We start from the raw sequence: 23,283 nt of genomic DNA on the forward strand, positions 1-23,283 counted from the left end.
TTACCCTGTGAAAACTTAGGGGAGGCCGGAAGTGGGACTAAATCTCATATAGTGCTTTTATTTTTAGTATTTTAAATTCAAAATTTACTATATTGATTTTTGAGATCTAATTCTGGATATATCCTCTTGGTCTCTGAACCTTCTTCGGCACTAAATCATTGAATAGTGTACTGAGTTGGCTTGACTTGTTATGCCGGACATAGCTTATTTTACCGTTTAAATTAGGCAAAAACAAAATTATTTTGAAAAATAAAGAGATAAAATAATTTACACATTACATAAACTCTTCTTCATTTTCTTGTTTTTGCCTTGTTTAAACACCAAAATGAAACGATATTATTTAGCCATGTATTTAGCATAACAAGTTTAAAACATGCTCAAGACTCTATTCGAGGACTCAACGCTGGAAAGAATCCAGTAACTAATATAGTAATCAAAGCTGGATCCTAAATACCAGTATAGTAAATTTTAGATCTAAAAGACTAAAATGGTAAAAATTGTAAAATACCACTTTGGAAGTTTAGTCGGGGAGAGGGTATAAAAGTCTTTTCCCGCTTTTGAATCTTTCGTCTTGCTGATTTAGAAGACGCGCCACAAAATTAAAATACAAAGGAATAAGGAATAAATAAATGTACCATACCATCATGGCATCATAATTCAAAGATTACCTAAAATTTATTCAACTATCTATCATGCTTGCAAACAAAAAGACTGTTAGGTAGGAGGCATTAATATGCCAGTTAGACGTCCTTCTAACAAAACAATGAAACATCATGTGCAAAAAATTGAATTTTGCGCCATATTTATATATCTTGTAACAGTTATTCAGGACTATACTTCAGCATTTCACATACCCCAAAATTCAAATCTAGAAAGAATCACTCACGTATCCCAAGTTCTAGAGGACTTTTATACAATACAATAATACTACATAGCATGACAGAGACAAGTTGGACTCTGCCTAAAATAAAATGGCCAAGCAATATACTAGAAGACAAATATAATTCAAACCCCACGTGTCTGAGTAGGATGGGGGAAGAGGGTTAATATGGGTTTAAGGGGATTAGCAACAAACACTAACCCCATTAATCACAACATATCTTAAAAGAATTATGCATTCATGAAGTGGAGATTCATTGAAGAATCAATTGACTATTTAAGAATGCAATTTGATAAGAGCAAACTTTTATCATTGGCATTGTGGTAGTAATCTGCAAGTTGGACAATACCATTTACCCTTGAACCTTGTCTCTTGAGTTAAGCCGACACATGAATAGTGGAACCATTCTCCTCCTTGGCACTATCAAGAAAAACAGACATTTGTATTATTATTGTTAGAGCTTTCACAGTCGTGTGCGAATCTGCATCGTTTATCTTTCAGGGAAAAGCTACACATTCTAGCTACAAACATGGACTGAACATCTAATCAGAGGTTTATATTCATATAGGATTTTAAGAACTCTCCTATATGCTGACTTCTTAAATTTACTTTATGTTCATATATCCATCCATCATCCAATGCAGCATGTATACAGGCAGCAGCTTTACTATCATTCTTTTGAAATAGCTATTGAACTATTTGCAAACATTCTCAGAGTGATAATTAACAAATAAACAAACGGTGGAGAAGGGAAAAAAAAAAGTCAACAAAAGTAATCTTTTCGGTACTGTTTGGTTAGTGTCCATGTACACTGGAAACATGGACATAGTGGCAAATGTCCACCGCTTATTCGTTAAGATGTATTTTGTGTTCTTATAAAAGGTTAAGACACAGAGACATAAAAAACAGCTTTTTGTTATAGTCTTGTCCTTAAAAAATTTTTAAATCCCACCTCTACCCTCAGTCCCTCACCTTTACCAACATATTGCCTCTTCCTCAACCCTTCTCATTCCTCCCTGCTCCTCCTCCTCCTACCTCAGACCCCTTCACCTCCTCCCTTTAGCTGCCTCTGCCTTGCCACCCCTTCCTCCACCTTTCTACCTCCACCACACTCCCTCTCTATCCTCTTTGTCACAACCTCTACCCTCACCTCTCTTCCTCAGCCGTCTCCTTCGCTGAGGTACCACATTTTTATGTTTACTTATAGACAATAATATGATAATATCTCGTAAATAATTATGCCATAGTGTTGCTATTCATCTAGCCTACAAAAGAAGCCATGAAATTCCTAAATAGAAAACAAAGCAGCAACAAGAACCATTATATTAAATGTGGATATTTGGGGAAACCCGATTTCTCCAAAGAAAAAGAAAGAGGCAAAGCAAAACATAGAGCAAGAGAGAGCAAAGCAAAATGAACTTACATTTTCATTGTCACAAGCAATCATGTCACCAAAAGACACCTAAAAAATCAGAGAACCAAATTGCTTCAGTTTCTTAGCAGAACATCTTGAGCAGATAACAAGATATATTAGGAACAACAAATTAGAACCTGATGACAAACACAGTATGTTGGCTCATTTGGATCAATAGGTGTATCCATCTCCATAGGAGTTACATACTCCTTCTTATGGCTACCTGGTGGAGGCATTAGCTCAAAGTCTCTATCATGCTCCCGATCCCAGTCTCTATCCCTGTAATCAAGCCTCTTTGACTGTGGTGTTACATATAAGGGCTTGCGTTTTTCAGGTTTAGGGACTATAGGCAATGGGGGAAGAATTGCTGGTTCATCCGGTGGTATTTTCCCCTCTGATAAAGTTAAATGTGAAAGGGGGGAAAAAAGAAAATTTGCTAGATCACAACTTCATTATGTTAAAAAAATAAGTAAAGTAACACATTTTTATCAGTTTTTAGAAAGTCTCCTGAATTACAAAACAATTATTCCCGTGGTTTTTAGTGTCTCTCGCTAGTGCATTACATATTACTTTATACAGATCCAAAAACATAAAACTATGTACTTTCTCCCAAACTCTCTTACCACAAATATAATTATAATTGGCATAATTGACTGCCACTGTTTCGAACATTAGATGAATCACTTACTTTTAGGTAAGGTGCTTTGTAGCATCAATTAAGGCATACCTACTTCCATTTTAAATACATACATTGCAGTCTTACTTTTGATACTATAAACTGAAATTTTTAACTGAAATTAATATAGCAGCGAGACCTACTGCCTGTACTCATCAATAACAGAAAATAACAACAAAGCCTTATTCTACAAAGTGGGATTGGTTACACTGAACAAATGACATTGCTGTGTCCTATTACAAACCATGCATGTAGACATGACTATTTGTAACTATCCTTGGATGAATTATCCATGCATCACTCAAAATAAGTCAGAAAGGAAATCATATTAGTTTACCTTGCTTCAGATCTTCGGCAAAGTTGTTTAAATCCTCATCAAGACGTTTGACATGACTATCTATCTGAAGAAAATACAGAATATTCAAACTGGTAAATGTAGTTGTATGGTGTTGCTTATTCACATGAGAGAGAGAGAGAGAGAGAGAGAGAGAGAGAGAGAGAGAGAATAAAAGGAAATAAAGATATCCACATGATCTTGTAAATTAAGTAAAATGCACGTCATGATGGTTCCAACTTCCAGAGCTTCACTATGCCATCCAGCACAAAGCTTAATGTGTTATAAGCTTATAGCTATCATCCAAAGGCCATGTTGCGTATTCAAAATAAGTACAGTAACATACAGAAGCGAATAAAAATAGAAATCTTTTTAATGTCCAGCATGTTATCTAAGATGACTACTTATAAAAGCAGACGAGAAAAGCATAAGGAATTCTTTTGGAAAATCTTAAACCTTAAAGGTATCATCACCAGCCAGATTATTAAAGTTAAAAGAGCTATTTTTTGTTGGAATAATCCATTATCATGCAATATTGCTGAAACGGAGCATCCAGAGCAATATGCTCCTTCTTCATAAATGAAGCTTCTTGTAAAAAAGGAGAATCAGAAGTAACTCTGAAAATATATTCTCTCTGCTGAATGTGATAATGGTACAAGATTTTTGTGTAGTGCAAGTGATTTTAGTAGCCCTTGAGTACAGAATAGCACATGTAAACCTGTTTTCTATGATGACTCACAGGAAGTGAGAAACCTCTTAGTGTTGACTAGGTGTTAATCATACAGAATCAATAATTTTCAAATTTATTTGCTTTAAGTGGCTATTCGAATATCATCTAGATTCTAGACATAGATGATATGTTCTGTTCTTATTCTGGTAAGGAGTTCATTCTCTTTTCTTTTGATGTCATATATATATATATATATGGTTTCTGAAAAGCAGCATACTCGGTAATTCAGTATCATAATAATACTTGGTTGAATTGTGAATCTTTATTCAAACTTGTGCCATTATTAATCCACATAAGAGTCAAGTGGATGTTGAATCGTTATTTTTATGTAAGAAAGGGAATAAATAAAGAGTTTAATTTTGATGCACTGATAGTGTAAAACGTTTTACACAGTCATGTAATAACATCCGTTCTCTTAGATGACTATTCACGCAGTCAATGTGAAAGGTAGTTATTTTTACTGATGCGGCGTTACGTAATTGGATGCACGTGTAAAACTACTTTACACTGATGGTGCATCCAAATTAAATTCATAAATAAAATATGTGAAAGGGGAACCAAAAATGCATAAGACGGACAGTCATGTAAGAGAGCCAAAAGAGAATAAGTGAGTTAATCAAGATCATTTTTATTTAATTGAAGGTTGAGGATTGACAGTAACTTAAGAATTCTACTTCTGGCATCAATGGATCCTCCTCACTTATATGTTATGTATGTGTATATATGTATGTAAGTGTTCACCTATCTAATGCCCTAGCATAATGGTTATGACAAGAGTAAACTTCATTGATCATTTTCAAGCATTCCATCCAATGGGAATAATCCTTCAAATATCGATGATAAGGGAAAAATCACACATTTGTTGATAAGTGCTTCACACTAAACCCTTCTTTCCAAATTCTAAAGAAATAAAGATAGACAGAAAAATTCTCACCAAGTCATATGCTTGCCGTGCCAACAAAACTTTCTCAGTACATAGGTTCAATGCATTATCCTGATTGGCCTCGATTTCCTTTCGCAATTTCTCAATCGCAGCCTCGTCTTCCTCATTTGCATGATGATTGTTATTATAATGATGGCCACTGACATGGTTACCCTTCTTAGAGCCATGTGATGAGATCCCCATACACACCTTTGTTTGCTGCCTAGTCTGGTTTATCATAGCTTCCATCAAAAGACAAACAAAACGTGAATAAAAATAACAAAGAAATTTTTTACTTTAACAAAGAGCAAGGCAATATAAACATATTAAACGTCATTAATGGAATCAAACATGTAAACATAAGAATGACATACTAACAATTAAAACAAATAAAAGTTTTGAGAAAAAAGATTTTACATTGGGATCGTTCATCAAGTTCTCGCACAGTATTGAGAAGCCTCTGAAGCTCAGCGGGCAAAGTGCTAGCATCTATAGGAAATGGAGAATTTCAGCGGCAAAATTCAAAAATTACAATTCACATAAGAATAGGAAATTAGGAGAAAAAATGGTAGGGCAAACAAGGTTCTTACACTCCAAATAGTCATCCACGTAGACTCCAGTGCGTGCAATTGCCATTTTGCAGGAACGATCTTCGCAATTGGTGAGGAGGGTTAGGGTTTTCAATTAGGAACCCAGAACCAGAAGAAAGCTTTCGCTGATACTGTAAGAGGGAGATAGAAAAGGGTAAAACGGTGTCGTATCAATGGTTCTGTAATTTTTTTTATAAAAAACGACGTCCCAGAAAAATAATCCCTTCAGTAATCAGAAAATATAAAAACGTGTACCTTCTAGAGAGAAATCTTACAAAAGTCGAATACTAAATATAAAAGTTAACACAATCCAATCTAATCAAAATATGATTTTATTAAAGATATTCAAATTCAGTTTAATCATTCAAAATTGTTAAATGACCAAATCAAAAGATGATAAAACAAGCAGCCGCATACATATATACAAAACGGGCCTGCTACACATACAAGTATCCAAGCATCCAAGTTGGCCCAGCCCAAATCGAAGACACGCGCATAAGGAAGCATAACATGGCGCGTCAAAATCACGCGCTCAACACAAACAGTTACGTATGGCAGACTCTTCCACTTCCTCCACTTCTTCCACTTCTCAAAACGCTTCGAAAACAAGGAAACGCTCCCATTTTCGAGCAAAAATCAAAGTTCAAAATATACAAATCGTTGTTCGAAACCTACATCAAAACAACATCAAACTCTCCGTGAAGAATCTGAAGAGAAAACGAAGCAAGAACACTCAACGTAAGTTGATTAAGATTACTGTATATTTTAGTTTTCTTCTACGTCGTTCTTCTAGGGTTTACTGTGCTATTATTCTTGCTTCTTTGTTACACTGTTCTAAGTTCTACGTCATTCTTCTAAGTTCTACGTCGTTCTACATTCTTGTTCTAAGTTCTCTTGCTACTGTTGTTGATTTTTGGGGGTTTATTCCGTAGATTGGGGGTTGTATACTGCTTGAACTTGTAATGTGGCTTGATATTGATGCATGTTTGACTGATATCTGACTGATATATATGAATGTATCTGAATAATATCTATCTCACTGTTATCAATGGGTGTATCTGATTCTTACATATGGGTGTATCTTACTGTTATCAATGAGTGTATCTGACTCATATATGCGTGTATCTTACTGATATCTCAATTAATTTGATATTGAAGCATGTTTGAGTGATACCTGACTGATATATATGGATTTATCTGAATCATATCTATGGGTGTATCTCACTGTTAACAATGAGTGTATCGGATTCTTACATATGGGTGTATCTTACTGTTATTAGACCTTGTAATGTTGCTTGATATTGAAACATGTTTGACTGATATCTGACTGATAAATATGAATGTATCTGAATAATATCAATGGGTGTATCTCACTGTTAACAATGAGTGTATCTGATTCTTACATATGGGTGTATCTTACTGTTATTAGACCTTGTAATGTTGCTTGATATTGAAGCATGTTTGACTGATATCTGACTGATATATATGAATGTATCTAAATAATATCTATCTCACTGTTATCAATGGGTGTATCTGATTCTTACATATGGGTGTATCTTACTGTTACTAATGGGTGTATATTTGTGTGTATTTTTTGTTTCAGACAAAATGGCAGCAAGAAACCAAACGAAAGACCTTAAGTGTGCCACACATCTCCTGAGTGATAAGTTCAGAAACATGACTGAGGAGAAGAAGGCAATTGTCAGGGATCTCGGATTTGGTGGGTTGATGCACGTCCCACCTCTAAGGGTGGATCACCAACTCTTAAGGGAACTGGCAAACAACTTCAAACTTGGGGAGAACAGACTGAAGACAGGATATGGTTCTTTCCAAATAACACCAAAGACAATAGGTGATGCGCTTGGCATCAATGCAACAGGTAACTAGCTGAAAATTATAGGTGTATATTAAGTTCATGCTTGGGTATATTTAAGGTTGATGCTTGGGTGTTTTTGAACCAATTTTGATACTTTGTTGTTTTCTTTTTTGTAGGAAATCTGTTTCCTGAGAAAGTTGAGTATAAGCAACTTTATAAGCAACTTTCTGATGATGACAAAATAATTTATAGAAGATTCCAGGGTAAGACCCTCAAAAGTCTTACCGATGAAATGATGGAAATAGGCGTTGGCAGCGAAGAGGAACGCCTGATGTTCAAGAGGATATTCATCCTCTACATACAGATGGCGTTCCTTTTGCCAAAGACGATAAACAAAATATCGCCCGTGCACCTCGCCCCAATTTTTAAGATGGACGGCATATCGGAGAGAAACTGGGGGGGGGGGGCATGTTTTGACGTTCTTGATCAAAGGCATCACAGACTACCAGGAGAAGAAGAAGAAGGCAATTGATGGCTGCCTCTTTGCCCTCATGATAATATACTTCCATCTTTTTGAAAACAAAGGCAAGAAGAGGGCTGAAAGACCACCAAAGCCTTGGATTGCCAACTGGACTAAGGAGCAGTTGGTGGAAAGAATGACTGCAGAAAGAGAAGAAACTTTGGTAAGTAAACATAATATGTTGCTTGTATTTTATTTACTTGAATGCTGCTAGCTAAAATATCTCATGTTTCAGGGGATTGTGAAGATGGCGGAGACAAGAGCAAGAGAAAAAATGAAAGAAAAAGAAAAAAAAAGAAAAAAAAGAAAAAAAACAAGAAATAAAAAAAACAAAAAAAAAGGAAGGCGAGTCCAACATCGTCTTCGGAGACAGAAACAGCTACTGACAGTGACACTTCTACCTCTAAGTCTGAGACTCAACAAGACTCAGAGGATTCAGCAAGAAAACACCCCATCAAAAAGGGGAAAAAGTAAGTACCATACTTGGGTGTAATTTCTTTTTCGAGTTGGGTGTATTTTGTTGATCACGTTAGGTATATTTTTAGTATGTTCTAAATAATCACTGTTTGCCTTCCAGAATGGAATCCAGAAAAAGAAAGCAGAGGCAAGAGGAGCCAGATTCTGATTCAGAATCTGAATCTGAACAAAGTGATGAGTAATGTCCTGAAATTATTACTCCTTTCTTTTGGCTTCATTATAAAGATTTCGTGTATTAACTGAAGTGTCTATTATTAACTTATAGGAGTGAAGAATCATCACCTGCAGAGAAGGAGAAGGAGAAGAAAAAAACAAAAACAACACCAAAAAAGTAAGCACTTCTTTGCATAATATTCTGTGATAAAATTAATTTTTTATTTCTGATTGGTACTCTTTTTTTTCCACCCAGAACACAACCAAAAAAGAAAAAAGTTCTCGTGGAGGATTCACCTCCTAAAGAAGACCAATACTTTGACGGGTACAGTACCTCGTAAGCTATATTACCGTCTATCGTCGTAATTATTTTTGTTAACATCTTCTTTTATGAATGTAGTGAGACATATGAAATATCAAGTGACAAACTGGATGAATGGCTAGGGCAAAACGTTGATAAATTTGCTGCAGAGGGGTATGTCTTGCTGGGCTGTCTATTTCATATTTTGTTGTGTTTTGTATGCTAATAATTGTTTCTTGTTTCGCAGCGAGAACCAACCTGACCTGCGATCGACAGAAGGTCGCTATGTGTCGTCTGAAACGTAAGAAGCTTTATTATTTAATAAAATCTTGTTATCATGATTTGGGTGTGTCTTGAGGAACCATTTGGGTGTATTGTGTGGATCAAGTTGGGTGTATGTTGTTTAATAAGTTAGAATATTAACTTTGTTGTGTTGCTTGGATCAAATCTGTCTTAGAATACCGGCTGTGAACTTGGGAACTGATGCTCCTTCCTCTCAAGGACACACAGAACAGAGTAGTGTAAACCAGCCGTCACAGAGCATGTAATTTCTCTTTCAAATAACTGTTACTTTTGTTCTTCTATTACCCTTCTACTTCTAATTCTGTATATATTTTTTTTTAGAAAAAAAAACCCTTTATTATTTTATTCAAGAAAAAAAAGGCAGGAAAAAAAAGCAAAAACTGCAAGTATGTAAGTTCTCAAAAAAACAAAGCCTGTCTTCTTTTTGAATTGTTCGGGTGTATTTCTTGAATTTCTTTGGGTGTATTTTAGGTTGAGTCCGTCTGATTCGAATATGATGGTTGTGAGGGAACAGACACCGTCCGAAGCGCTTGCAATGTGAGTTTTACAATAATATTCAACCTTATAACCTTATTATTTTCAAAGGCGTTGTTAACCTTTCATTTTTCTTCTTGTTTAGAGTCCCGATTCAGGTTTTTGTGCCGGCATCCCAAACAACCACTGAGATAGATTTTGAACCAACCCCTATGGTACAGATTGAAGGGACTACAGAAACGTAAGAAATAGTATTGAGTGTATATTTGTTTGGAGTTTGGGTGTATATTAGCTAACAGTTTAGGTGTATATTGTTCCTGATTAGTTTCTTTTACGCCGTGATTAATTTTTTGTAACTGTGCAGCACTCCTGAAACCCCCAAACAACTTCAAGAGACCACACCGACGGTTCCCCCAGCTCCAACTAAAATGTAAGTTCATCAGACTAAAATCAATCTTTGCTTATCATCCGTATATTCTTATTCTTATTCTTATTCTTATACATGATGACGCAGTCATCCAGATGCAGAAGACGCTGCTGCCCTGTTGATGATGGCACGGACAGCTTCCTATGTTCCTAAAACAGATCCAGGGGTGCCATCATTCAGCCTTGGATTGACTGATTCAAGCCAGGAGGGGGCGTCAACGCAGGAGACAGAAAGGGAAAAATCTCCAGAAGCTGCGAATTTGATAGAACAATTGGACAGTTTGGTCCAAAGAATAGCAAGCAGCGCGACGAAGGGAAAAAACACAAGTCCACAAATTCAGAGGGAGACTGGGGGAGAAAGTTCTGCAAAGTTTGAAACTCCTCGGGGATTATATCAGATTACGGATGATATGAAACAAAAGTGCTACATCTGGGGGACGAGACTGAAGGAAGATGCAGATGGCAATACTAACGAGTATGAGGAAATGTGCACTCTGATTGGCCAAGGAAAATACATTTTGATGAGAATGCACCTTGCTTCCCTCCAGGCAAAAAGTGATATAGAATCTCAGGTAATATTATAATAAGATTAATGTTTTTACACCAAAGTCAATTACAATGCTTATTAATGTAAAATTGATTTCGGCATATATTTCTAGATTGTATCTGCCATCTGCCTCATCCTCAACAACAAAAATGAAAAGAGATTTCAAGAACAAATATACTGTCTCCCCCCCGATATTGTGGTAAGTGTTACTTCTAAGAACTTCGGGTGTATTTTCTGTATTGATTTGGGTGTATTTGTCACGTTCGATTGGGTGTAAGTTTAGTATTTCATTTCTTGTTTCCCATTCTTGCAGTGCATGGCACTTTCGGATCACCCAAACGGGGAATTCGTATCACCGAAAACGAAAAAGGAATTCAGGGTGGAAGCCTACCCGAGTTTCATTCCCTTCATAGATAGAAAAAAATTGACTTCGCACCCATATGTAAGTTTTCGTTTGCTAAATTTGTTAGTACGCTTATTTACTTATTTGCAAAATAAAATAACACACTGTTCATGTGTGGCAATCCTTCAGATTTTTGCCCCTGTCTGCTACGCGGGGCATTGGTGGTTATGGCTGATAAATACAAGAAAGCGGAAATGTCAAATACTTGACCCGCTACACAAAAAGGCTCCCACCGATGAGAGAAAGGACATTAATAAATTCACTGTAAGTTGCCTCTGTCTTCTTTACTTTAATAGATAGGTCTATTTCGTTAGTTGTAATGGGTGTATCTTGTCCATTCATTCGGGTGTATTACTGATTTGTTTTCGTATTTAAGGGATACGTATTTTCAAGATTGATAACATATGCCGGCGGGGAACCTCTTCAGAAAGGGGAGAGGGAGAAGGAAATTAAATCACCATATGTTAAAATATCTGGCCAAAAAACAAGGTATAAATTTGTAACTCTGAACATTAAACTTTTGTAAATGAGATTTGTAATTTATTTTCTTCGTTTTCAGCTATGACTGCGCTGTGTACGTTATGAAGTGGATGGAGATAATTGAGCCGGAAAACATCAAAAAGGGGAAGTATCAATGGGATAATTGGCCAGAGGTAACTGTCTTTAGAACCATATAACTCTGTATTACTTTACTGAATTAATATTGCTGTTTAAAAAGAATATACTTTTTAATTGTAGGAGGAGGTGGACCACTATAGAGTGGAGTACGCATCCCGGATACTATTGAGTGAGATGAATACACAGAGAGATCGGGCAATTAGAGAAAGTAGTGCTATAAGGCTGTCGAAGCCATCCTCTATATTATTAAGTCCGTTTTGTCAGATTAATTCTGCTGATATAGAAACTGCGTAATCCATCTGCTGGGTAGTTTGTAAATTAACAAATGATGTAAATATTTGCCATTTATCAACAACTTCTATTCTATGTATATTTTTTCCCATAGTTAAACTATCTGTGCTGGTAAACTGTCTGTGATGTATTCAAAAGCTGTATTACAAGTGGTAAAATATGAAGGAAAAAATCAAGGCATATATAAACACAAATTATAAACTGCTACACCCAACGCAAGTCTAATAATACACCAAAGGTTGTATAAAATACACACCCAAACTGTCTGCGCTGTATTCAAAATGTATGAATTACATGTACTAAAATATGAAGAAAAACATCAAATCAAATATAAACCCATAACCTGAGAATTTTTACAGCTTTTGTTTTATATATATCTATATATGTGTCTATATCTAAATTGTGAATTAACGAAAATACACCCAAAATAACAGTGCTTTTACACCCATATTCTGTAAAACTATACACCCAACGAGTTATCCCCTGCTGCTGGTACCCTGAACTGATAACTCATAACGTGTCCTTGATATTGGCTGCAATTTGAATGCGCCGCTGATGCAGCATCAAACAGGTTTATCTGAAATATAACACACACACATTACCTAAACTATTAACGAGAAAAATAAACTCAATCGCCACAAATTTAAAGAACATTACTTTTACCTCGCTTAAAACTTTCGTCTTCTTCTTCTTTGTGGCATTTGCGATCTGTTTCTCCAGCTTTGAACCTAGCCTGTTTTTTGGACGTCCTCTTGTTCGAATCCTTGGCGGGCTTTGAAGCTCGTTAACGGATTCCAAGTTGGCGTCTTCGTGGGATAAAGAAGATGTCCCCTTCCTTTTGGCTTTTAATGCTTCCATCTCGGCCATGACGTTATCGTACGCACGGTGCAGAATTGCAGTCAGCTCCTCCGATTCGGAGGCAAATTCGCATATATTTTGCGAACGAAAAACCAATTGGTCGAACCTCTTGCTTCTTGGCTCCATTAGTGGCTCGTCGTGGCTGCTCTTGATGTGTGTGTGTCGCCTCTTTACCTTTTTGCTCCATCGTTCCAGTATGTATCTCGGTGACACTTGGCTTACTTGTTCGAAGCTTAACACGCTTAGTGCGTGACGGCACAGTATCCCTCTCGACTCGAATAATAAGCAATGGCATTTTACCTCGGCTGCAACCGAGTCGTAAGTAACCACGAACTTGTTGAATATTGAGCTGGAAACTTGTTCTCCGACTTCGTATACTGAATAGCCTAGAGCGGAATTCTTTAGTCTGGTGATGCAATTCGCCTTTCCTCTGAATTGCGCTTGGACTTCCCTAAACTTTGCGTGAGTGTACGCATCTTGAAACTGAGCTTCAATGCAGGATTTGGTTGCACACGGTATGACCGTATGAAAATCTGCAGCATCTGATTCTCTCTCTGCTTGCTCCCTGCTTCCGAGGCAATTATCGTATTGTTTGACGAACTGAATAAGCGAGCTGTTCCGGGTGATATACTTGTTAAAAAATGAATGCATGCTCTCGCTCCTTTGTGTGCTTCTCATCCCTGCCCAGAAATGGTGATCCAGATAGATAGGAACCCATATGTGACGGTCTTCGTACAGATCTGCATAATACACCCAAAGACAGTCTATAAATACACCCGAGAAAACATGCAATTTACACCTTTGATGCAGATTTTAAAAAGACATTACCTGAAAGCCACTTGTTGTCCCCAAGACCAAAATTCAGCAGAAAATCGTTCCAATTCCTATCGAATGAGTCTTTGCTTTGAGAGTTCCAAACAACTTGGCTCATTTCTTGTTCGATATCGGCATGTCCCTTGTACCCGTTTAATTTGCTTGGAATCTTCTTCATGATGTGCCAAATGCACCAGCGGTGAACTGTTGTTGGCATACAGGCCTCTAAAGCCCTTTTCATGGATGCGCACTGATCGGTGAGAAACCCTTTCGGAGCGTTTCCTCCCATGCAACGAAGCCAGCTTTGAAATAACCATTTGAATGATTCAATTTCTTCGTTCTTCATCAAAGAGCATCCGAGAAGTGTTGATTGACCGTGGTGATTCACCCCGACAAAAGAACCACAGACCAAATTATACCTGAAACAAATTACCATGGTCCAGAATGCAAAATCATTAGCTACACCCTAACAAATGCTTCGCATACACCCAATGAAACAGCCAATATACACCTCTACTGCGGATTCGTAAAAATAAATTAATTTGGCATCATAAACAGGAACAGTTTGTTACCTGTTTGTATTGTAGGTGGTGTCGAATGAAATGACGTCTCCGAAATACTCAAAGGCGGCTCTGCTTCTTGCATCGGCCCAAAAAGCCAGCTTAATCGATTGATCATCTTCGAGTTGGAGCTCAAAAAAGAAATTCGGATTCTTCTCTTTCATTCTTAAGAAATATTTCCCGAATTCCTTTGCATCTTCTTGTTCGGAAACATTCCGCACTTCCCTGGTAATGTAATTCCTCACGTCCTTTTCGATAAAATTTAACTCGCGGTGACCCCCGGCAGCCGCAACAAATGATTGGTAGGTTTTGCTTGGTCTGATACCGGCCTCCTCGTTATTCTCTATCGTACGACGAATGGACATGCTTAGTTCCCTGTGCTGTTTGAGCATCTCTGCTTTGCTTGGACAGCAGGGGTGTGAATGATCCAGCACAACCTTTGAAATGATCCAAGCACCGACATCCTTCAATGTGTGTATATAAATTCTTGCAGGACAGTTTAGACCGGCTGTCGGATTGGTCTTCTCGGTCGGAGATATTTTAGATTTCCATTTTCCCTCTCTGCTACATGTAATCAGTTGGTTCTTAATCTCGTTTCCCTTCCTATTTGTGCACCGAACTCTTGTAGAGAAACCTGCAGCCTTGGCGTAGTTCCTGTAAAATTTTCCAGCATCTTCAAGGGTGGTAAAGGTCATTCCGACCTTTGGAACAAGCTCATCATCAACAACTGAGAGAGGCTGCAAAATACACCGTGTCAGAACTGTAAATACACCCATAGATATGATTCAAATACACCCAATCATGTCTAATACGATACACCCGAACCGCAACAACTCAACTACAGAATGACTTTTAAAGCCATAAACTGTAAATACACAGCATGCAGATATACACCATCTCAAAAACTAAAAACACACCTAATCATGTCTGTTATAATACAGCTGAACAACAACAAGTAAATTAAAATAACAAAAAACCAGTAAAGTGTAGATACACCCACACTTCTAGCTAAAATACACCCAAACAAGAATTGATCTACACCCGAGCGTCTGCTACAAATTCCAGGTAATTAATCACAACTAATACATTGAATCGACAGATTCAGGTAAACGTGTTACTTTCACAGTCAATGTTCAGCAATTTTTCAACTACACAATGCTATACAAATTACTGAAAGAAATTTCATACTAATCCTATGTAAATCAAACCTCAGGGACTTCGTTAGATTCTGACTCATAATCCACTTCGCCTGCATTCAGATGACAATCTGAGGTTGAATGATCCATTATCTTCAAAACGAGATCAAACTTTGATTTCGGAAAACAACAAATCAAAAATAGAAAACGAAGCTCGAGTTGCAGAGAGAGACAAAGGTAACCTAAACGAAGAAGATGCTAGTGAGAAAAGGAGAAGAAAAGAACAATAGAGAAGAATGAGGGTAAACGCGGGAGAAGAAGAAGAACGAAATCTCAAAATAACGAAAACGAAAAGGGAAAGAAATATTTTAAATCTGGTAGTTAGATATACGCGCGATGTTATATAGCGCGTGTAATCAACGTACCTAAAACAGCGCATATTTTGATCTTATTGTTTAATGAACTTGTAAAGCATACAAGCCATACAAAATTGTTAAGCTGATACTTTCAGTAATTTTTATTAGCCTTAAATTTAAACACCAGTAAGAATTAATAATTTGAACATATAATTAGACGATCTTATCTTATCTTAAATCTCATCAAATGACTTTAAAATCAACTTAAAAACTTTGTAATAATGTTAACTAACAAAACATATGTAACTAGCAAAATCTTTTTTTAATTAACCAATTTTGTGATGATTAGATAACTAGAAATTAAAAATCTACTCAAAAGCATTATATCATCTTCTTAAAACTAGTATCATAAAAATCGGATACAAAGATTTATTATTATCTAAAGTCTAATCAATTTGAATCAAAAGATAAAAAATTATCTCTTTTACAATATATATATATACATGCATTCTCATAAATTCTAAATAACATCGTTGTCAAAGGGGTATGAATAAGAGAAGAATGAATTCAAAGGTAGTTGTCGTTTTTTCTTGTGTTCCATTAAGCATTATACCAACCTACCAATTTCCTCTCTTTAACTCTTTAACAATGGGTGCTGATGAATCAACCATCACATCTTCAAGAATGTAAAATATTCAAAGCACATTTGGCTTACAACTACAATTATCATTGGAATCTTCATCCTAACCTTAATCTTAATCTTTATCTTAATCCTATTCCTAATCTTAACACTAACCCTCCTCAACGGCATAAAATAATAACACCGTCTTTGTTACCATCAGTAAGAACATTACAACCATCGCACACTACCAACAACATGCTACTTCTTAAAACTGCCATCAAGAACTCAATGTTGAAGAAAAGAACTATTGATGAGTTTACGATGAAGAACAATTTTGATATACAGCGCAAGCCTCGGTCCCAGGGTGGTTCTCATTACAATGCCTCTCGTCAAATCAAGCCTTCCAGACCATCCACCATGTCCAAAGCCGAGGATTTTAATTTGTGAATGTGAATGTATGATGGATCTTATTATGGATAGTTGCTTTTTTGTTTTAGTTTTTTTGGTTAGGTTTCTTTAATTTGTTCTAAGTTTTAGGCTTTAGGCTTCAACTATGCAATATGCATTGGAGTCGGGATCTTTCAGACATTGTAGGAAATTTTCGACGGTAAACTCCTACAGTCGTCATCAGTGTGTTCAGTTATTGTATTTGGTAAATGTTTTTATAAATGCTGAGTAACTTGTCTAAATAATATTTATAATCAAAATCACCTGTATGCTATTAGTTTTTGTGTTTTGTACATCTTCTCCTTAAGGTTCTGAAAATCAGACCGGTCATTGAATCGTTCTAGTTATTGGTTTTTTGATTTATTGGTTCAACCAGTTCAATCTTGATTCAACTGAAAAACCATTTTATAATAAACACCTGATTCTATAAAAATTCAATGAATAAAGCAACTGGTTCTAAACACTCTTCTACTACATTTTTTTACTTCAAAAGGGGATCATAAACAACTAATTCTATGAATAAACAAACTACAATGATATGCAATGCTAAAAATAAGCCAATGATGAAATAATAAAGAGTTTCTCTCTTCAATTCTATGTTCAAGCTTGTAGCAGACCAGAATCAACAGAGTAATACCGTTAAAATAGTCTTCCTTCTTAATTTTTACATACCTCAAAATTTCCTACAAAATGAAAATTGAACACAACACACAGCCTTAAAACAAAAACAAAAACAAAACAACACTCAGAAATCAATCACCTCTTCCAAACACAGCCTTAAAACAAAACAGAACAACATCCACAGTATGAGCATTGATCACAAAAAATTGATTTTTGAAACAAAACAAAAACAGCAGAACAACATTCAGAGTTTGAGCATTGATAACAAAAAATTGATTTCTGAAACAAAACAAACACAGCAAAACCAGCAGAACAGCATTTAGAGTTTGAGCATTGATCACAAAAAATTGATTTCTGAAACAAAACAAACAATCAACAAAACAATGAAAATAGAATTTTTGTTCCTTCAGAAAAAGAAAACAATGAAAACATGAAGCATATAATAAATCAATGATCACCAATATCCAGCAATAATCTCAAAGACAACAATAAATACACAACAATAATTTAGCAAATAAACAAGAACAAGACCTAAATAGAAAATCCAACAAATTAAATCGCAGCAACCTAATAATTTAGCAAATTAAAACAACAGCAGCCCAACAATTTAACAAATTATCAACTTAACAAGTTCAAGAACAGAAAATCACAACAAAAACAAAAAGAAATAATTAAAATTCACAGAAGAACAACAGAACAACAACACAAGAACAATTAGCAAATTAACAAGTTCACAATAACAGTCCAGAAGAACACTAATGCAAGTGAAATCATCATGCTAATATGTTTTCTGCAAAAATGCTATTTGTGCAGCTAAAATTTCCTAATTACTAAAATCCAATAATTCTAATTTCACATGCAATCAACTTACTAAGTTTCTAAAAGCAAGAAATTATAAAACCAACTAGAAATATGATTAAAGCATTTCATCAAACATGTTGAGTGCGGTAAAATTAGAACGAAATAAGAGAATTCAAAGCTTAATATCAATGTGATAGAGAAGAGAACACAACTATTGTATACTTTAATTCAGTCTATGAAAAAAATCCAAACCAGTGCCCATTCAAATAGTTACTTATTGTAATAGAAATCAGAAGTTGCAGAGTTTGAGCAGAGTATTGGTGGTGTGAGTGTATTGTCTGGTGGCGGGTTTAGGAAACTCACGACGGCGACAAAAGGGAGCAGTTCGACGGCTAGGTGGAACGCGCGGGTTGGTCGCAGAGTTTGAAGCAGAGCAACGTGGCTTCCTGACAAACGCGAATGCAAACTCGAACGGTGAACGGCGAGGGAACGCGAACGGTGAACGCCGAGCAAACGTGAACGGCGAAGAACGCAAACGAAGACGACGGCTGAACGAGGACGCGAACGTGAACGACAAACAAACGGCGGCGGAAGCGTGGCTGAGCAGACAGAGACGACGGACGCCGAGCTCGCGGAAGCAGCTGCGATCGGTGACAGCGAACAGGGGTTGAAGATTTGGAGCACGAGGGAAGCTAACTAGACGGACGGCCGGCAAAATTTGAGTGCGACCGACGGCGGCAGTATGCCACTCCTTGCGGCGGTGGTGTAGGCTTACAGTGCTAGGGTTTTTTGGCTGAGTTTCTGTGATTTCCTTCTGAATGAAAGAAAGGAAGGGAGAAAGGGAGAAAGAAACGACGGAGCTTCGGTTTTTGTGTAAACCGGCCGGGATCCGGTTCGGTTCGACCGGCCAGTTCAATGGTTTTCTAATCAACAGTTTTACATACCTAACTAGACCGTTAATATTGCTGATTTGCGGTTGAATGAATCCGACTGACCCGTCCGGTCCGATTTTCAGAATCTCCTGCCTTTTTGAGTTCTGCTAGGTAACCAAAAGGGGTCAGCCAACTCTATTGGGCTGGACCCCAAAGTCCATTTTATCAGAAAAGTCACATCCTCAATTAACCATAGTAACTCAAATTAACCTCAATTACTTATAGTAAACCTAATTAGTCCTAACTTTTATCGTTGCAATTGAGGCTCATCCCACAAACCCAATGGCACCTCCTCCTAACCCTCCTTCTTTAGACACGTTTTCTTCACCAGCATCAACCCAGTCAGTGCCGTCCCCCATGCCATCCGCAAGCAACCGCATGTCTCGGAAGGACACCCCAGTGCGCCACTACTGTTGCAGGTCATTGTTGCCGGCGTCAACCCCAGCCAGCGTCACCCGCCGTTCTGTCTGCGAGCAACCACGAGACTCGGAAGGTCATCCCATTCTGCGACTACTATTGCAGGTCTCCGTTGGAGCTCCAATGAACTCGCGTCCCCCTCTCTGCCTCCCGTGCTCTGCCTCCACGCACGCCACCTCGGACTACTCCCTGTCGCGCCATGAAGCTACCCCTGAATATACCGGAGGTGTCTTTTTTAGATGTGTCTTGTGTGGGTCATGTCTTTTAACAGAAGTGTCTTTTTTGGATGTGTCTGTTGGATGTAGCTTCTGTGGAATTGTCTTCTGATGCAGATGTGTTTTGTTAATGTGTCTTTGTGTGGGTCATGTATTCTAATGGAGGTATCTCGTGTTGGATGTGTCTCGTGAATGTGTCTTTTAATGAATGGTGTCAGGATCTACTTCTGGTTGCGTCAAGGCAGGTGTTTAAGGCGGGTTGAGGTGGCATACATGATCGGGCGGTCTGAGTTTTGTCGTGGTTTGCGTCTGGGAGAGAGGTGCTCGGGTTCACGTTTGGGGGTGGAGGACGGCTAAATAGTTTCATTGAAATCACGGATAGTGAATATGGAATGATAGAGGCGCGGTTATGAATCCTTTCGCTTTCGGGGGAGGGGTACTCGGGTTCACGTCTGAGGGAAGGGAAGAGGGCTCAGTCACATAAGAATGATGGAGGTGCGGTTATGAATCTTGATTTTTTAAATTTGGATTAATTATTGATGAATGAAATCTTAATTTTAAAAAAATAAAATTAATATTTATTAAGGATTAATCTCTACATACAAGTGTTTTGCGCTTACAAGCTTTACAAGTCTGAAGAGAATGAAACTCCATAAACGCGCTGCTTATGTTACAGGCCTCTTTAACAAACTTTTAAATTAATCCAAATCAATTAACGCGTGAATATATAACTTCCATTTTTCAAAAGATTTCGTTTTCTTTTTCGAATTTCTTGCCAAATTTGTTCGATCTCCTTCATGCGTTCTCTCTTTTCCTTCGATCTCCCTCTGTTTTTTTCGATTTTCATGGTTTCTGAAATCAAGCTTTGAAATTGTTTTGAAGATAATGGAACTTCAGAAATACACCCAAACGATTACAGAAATACACCCAAAAGATTATAGAAATACACCCAAAGGATTACAGAAATACACCCAAACGGCTACAAAAATAAACCAAACGATTACAGAAATACATCTAAAGGATTACAGAAATACACCCAAAGGATTTAAGAAATACACCCAATATCAGGGGGAGACAGTATATTTATTCTTGAAATCTTTTAATGTTTTGCTGGTTAAGGATGAGGCACATGGCAGAGACAATCTAGAAAAAAAACCTAGAAGAACAGTAAAACAGTACCTTGAATAATGTTTCTTCGTTTTTCTGGTGATTTTTTATGGAAATTTGTATCTTTTCTTCTTAATTTCTTCTACTCTTCGCAGAATCGTAGTTTGTTTCGAATGTCGCTTGAATCTTGACGGTTTGCGTTTTGATTGAGGAAGAAGAGGAAGAGTGCGGCATAATGAACGTGTTGTAAGGCGCGTGCGTTGGACGCTCAATTTAAAGGAGTGATGCGCGTATTTTTTTTCTTGGACTTTGGCCAACTTGTATAGCTTGTAAGCCAAAAATGCTTGTATGTGTAGCAGGTAGGGGTGAAACCGGGTTTGATGTGACCCAGACCCGGCCCGAAATATATACCGGGCCTATTTATTAGGCCCGAACCCGGCCCTAGACCCAATGAAACCTATACACTTTCGGGCCACGATTATACCGGGTAAAAAATGGGTGAAAACCGGGCTGTTAACATTACATTACTTTGATACCTTCTTATAAGTTAGCATGTGAAAATATCCAAATTTTCAAAACTCCAACCATTATTTGACATGGTAAAATTCACTTAGAAAAATATAACAAGAATCAACTCTTCTCTAAAATTAAAGCATAACCATAATCAATACTAATATTGTCTAATAACACCAAATATTTAAATCAATATAAATAACATAATATTATGCATTAGTCTAAAATCTTATGCATTTTAAACATAAAACATTAACTTATAGTCTTATAATAACTAATAACACAAAATATTAAGGTTTACAATACTTAAATTCCACATAAGAATAGCCATCATACATCACTAATAACACAAAATATTAATTGTGTATGATGACTGGGCCACCGGGCCGACTTCGGATGACCCGAGCCATGGCCCGGACCCGACCCGAAATAATGACCGGGTCTATTTTTGAGACCCTTATCCGGCCCTAAACCCAGTGAAATCACACCAAAATAGCCCCTAAAGTGTTCGGGCCAGGTCGGGTCTTCGGGTCGGGCCAAGCCATGCACACCCCTAATAGCAGGCCTCATTTATTAATTGGAGTTATTTAAAAAGTTGGCTTATTTGAGTTGTCTACCTATACTTTTTCTTTTTCTTTCTCACATTCTTATCCCTTTTTTCATATGTTTAAATACAATATTAAAATTTTTTTATTAATAATAAAATATAATATTCTAAAATTTTTTAAACTATAATATATTTGATGAAATACTGTGAATCTGTGATAAAAGTAGTCTAAATTCATACTCCAACATACTAATCTTTTATTTCACATATTGTAAATCTACATAAATTGTGATAGTCTCTCAGAGTTTATTCCTCTCCAAATGCATGCTATTTGTAATTGCTTCCAATGGTTTCTCGTTATACATAATCTATTTCTCTTTTGTAGATTATGTTGAGTTTCTATTTTCTTGTAATATTTAACATTCTCAAACAGACTATGTTCTAATCTGTGGTGTTTTTTAATAAATTTAATACTAAAATGTAAGTTTTCCGAAAAATTATAACTAGATCATTTAACATATAATTTATTTATTTATTTAATTAAGTAATTTACCTGCATTTTCTTTATATAAGAAACAAAAATAAAAACAAAAAATTGAAGAAGGAAACAAAAAAAGGTTAAGAAACAAAAGGCACAAATTTTTCTTTTATGAAAAACACAAGTTTTTTATGTATTTAGTATAGAAATTTTTTGCATTAAATGCCGAATTTTTGTTAACCTAAACACAGAATTCTTTTAAGTTAGACACAAAAATATTTTTTAAAGATAAGCAAACACATTTCTTTACAAACATATTGAAAGAACTAGAAATAGCAAACATGTTAAGAAAGGTTGGGATGATAAATTATTAGACCAATTTAGTTAGATTTAGTTACTAAAATTGTATGAAGTACGAACATAAACATAGATACGGGACATGACATAGTAGAAAATATGTGGACACACTAATTTTAATTTTTTATAAGACACGGGACAAATGATAAAATATAATACTCCAAATAAAGGAAAAAAACAATCATTTGTACCCATAAACTTTACGAACGTTGACAAAAATATCCGTCAAAGAAGAAAACTAATGTTGTACCCATCAAAGATGGGTTCCGTACGACAAAAGTACTCAAATCCTAATTTTTTTTTGAGTTTTAATAAAATTTTCAAATTACTCCACCTTTTATCTTTAACCTCAACACCACCGTATTTTTTTTTCTCCAAATCTCAAACTTTCACATTCCTCCATTACTACCACGTTAACCACCTTCTCTATTCTCTGCTATTTCACTAACGCCACCATGACGACATTAACATCATCACAATAATCATCATCGACATCATCTCTGCTACTCCTCCTCTTATAATCCTTCCCTTTGTAATCATTGTCATGATACCTACATCCGATTCAAGCATCAAACCAAACCGTGAATTCGACACCATAGCAAAAAATATCACTCGAAAACAAAATTCA

The 23,283-nt window shown here is 36.5% G+C and overlaps 4 protein-coding genes across 5 annotated transcripts; 2 read left to right on the plus strand and 2 right to left on the minus strand.

The window, feature by feature from the left end:
* Window positions 1-776: 776 nt before the first annotated feature.
* On the minus strand, window positions 777-18,929 carry ING2 (PHD finger protein-like protein). 2 transcript variants are annotated; one of them, XM_016306672.3, is made up of 9 exons: window positions 18,453-18,929; window positions 17,305-17,350; window positions 5,547-5,677; window positions 5,374-5,445; window positions 4,969-5,198; window positions 3,308-3,371; window positions 2,432-2,688; window positions 2,304-2,342; window positions 777-1,300 (listed from the first exon to the last, which is right to left on the minus strand). In XM_016306672.3, exons 3-9 carry the CDS (start codon window positions 5,590-5,592, stop codon window positions 1,190-1,192), a joined length of 819 nt encoding a protein of 272 aa, XP_016162158.1. In that variant the 5' UTR covers window positions 5,593-5,677; window positions 17,305-17,350; window positions 18,453-18,929; the 3' UTR covers window positions 777-1,189. The 2 variants fall into 2 exon arrangements, with proteins under 2 accessions (XP_016162158.1, XP_088347860.1); XM_088491734.1 differs by lacking the exon at window positions 17,305-17,350.
* LOC148562664 (uncharacterized) lies at window positions 5,989-7,924 on the plus strand. The gene is made up of 3 exons (XM_088492063.1): window positions 5,989-6,284; window positions 7,150-7,425; window positions 7,539-7,924. Exons 1-3 carry the CDS (start codon window positions 6,098-6,100, stop codon window positions 7,892-7,894), a joined length of 819 nt encoding a protein of 272 aa, XP_088348189.1. The 5' UTR covers window positions 5,989-6,097; the 3' UTR covers window positions 7,895-7,924.
* Window positions 8,460-11,492, plus strand: LOC148562665 (uncharacterized). Its single transcript, XM_088491733.1, has 15 exons — window positions 8,460-8,537; window positions 8,625-8,690; window positions 8,769-8,837; window positions 8,913-8,987; window positions 9,061-9,114; window positions 9,271-9,357; window positions 9,438-9,506; window positions 9,588-9,653; window positions 9,736-9,831; window positions 9,955-10,020; window positions 10,105-10,588; window positions 10,676-10,762; window positions 10,877-11,005; window positions 11,096-11,230; window positions 11,343-11,492. The coding sequence occupies exons 1-15, from the start codon at window positions 8,461-8,463 to the stop codon at window positions 11,490-11,492; spliced, it is 1,710 nt and encodes a 569-aa protein (XP_088347859.1). The 5' UTR covers window position 8,460.
* Window positions 13,185-15,392, minus strand: LOC148562666 (protein FAR1-RELATED SEQUENCE 5-like). Its single transcript, XM_088490950.1, has 5 exons — window positions 15,315-15,392; window positions 14,119-14,843; window positions 13,562-13,965; window positions 13,246-13,473; window positions 13,185-13,189 (listed from the first exon to the last, which is right to left on the minus strand). Exons 1-5 carry the CDS (start codon window positions 15,390-15,392, stop codon window positions 13,185-13,187), a joined length of 1,440 nt encoding a protein of 479 aa, XP_088347076.1.
* Window positions 18,930-23,283: the final 4,354 nt, after the last annotated feature.

This window comes from Arachis ipaensis, chromosome B6 (genome assembly GCF_059453495.1).
Source record: "Arachis ipaensis isolate K30076 ecotype BB chromosome B6, ASM5945349v1, whole genome shotgun sequence".
NCBI lineage: Eukaryota > Viridiplantae > Streptophyta > Magnoliopsida > Fabales > Fabaceae > Arachis > Arachis ipaensis.

Excerpts from the sequence above, each read along its gene's own strand:
- ING2 (XM_088491734.1), bottom strand. The coding sequence starts at position 5,592 with ATGGCAATTGCACGCACTGGAGTCTACGTGGATGACTATTTGGAGT. Across the intron at positions 5,446-5,546 it reads CGTGGATGACTATTTGGAGT|ATGCTAGCACTTTGCCCGCT; the intron begins GTAAGAACCTTG and ends CATTTCCTATAG. Across the intron at positions 5,199-5,373 it reads ACTTGATGAACGATCCCAAT|CTATGATAAACCAGACTAGG; the intron begins GTAAAATCTTTT and ends TTTTGATGGAAG.
- LOC148562664 (XM_088492063.1), top strand. The coding sequence starts at position 6,098 with ATGGCAGACTCTTCCACTTCCTCCACTTCTTCCACTTCTCAAAACGCT. Across the intron at positions 6,285-7,149 it reads ACGAAGCAAGAACACTCAAC|ACAAAATGGCAGCAAGAAAC; the intron begins GTAAGTTGATTA and ends TTTTTGTTTCAG. Across the intron at positions 7,426-7,538 it reads GCTTGGCATCAATGCAACAG|GAAATCTGTTTCCTGAGAAA; the intron begins GTAACTAGCTGA and ends TCTTTTTTGTAG.
- LOC148562665 (XM_088491733.1), top strand. The coding sequence starts at position 8,461 with ATGGAATCCAGAAAAAGAAAGCAGAGGCAAGAGGAGCCAGATTCTGAT. Across the intron at positions 8,838-8,912 it reads GAAGACCAATACTTTGACGG|TGAGACATATGAAATATCAA; the intron begins GTACAGTACCTC and ends TTATGAATGTAG. Across the intron at positions 10,589-10,675 it reads AAAGTGATATAGAATCTCAG|ATTGTATCTGCCATCTGCCT; the intron begins GTAATATTATAA and ends ATATATTTCTAG.
- LOC148562666 (XM_088490950.1), bottom strand. The coding sequence starts at position 15,392 with ATGGATCATTCAACCTCAGATTGTCATCTGAATGCAGGCGAAGTGGAT. Across the intron at positions 14,844-15,314 it reads AATCTAACGAAGTCCCTGAG|CCTCTCTCAGTTGTTGATGA; the intron begins GTTTGATTTACA and ends TGTATTTTGCAG. Across the intron at positions 13,474-13,561 it reads GGACAACAAGTGGCTTTCAG|ATCTGTACGAAGACCGTCAC; the intron begins GTAATGTCTTTT and ends TGTATTATGCAG.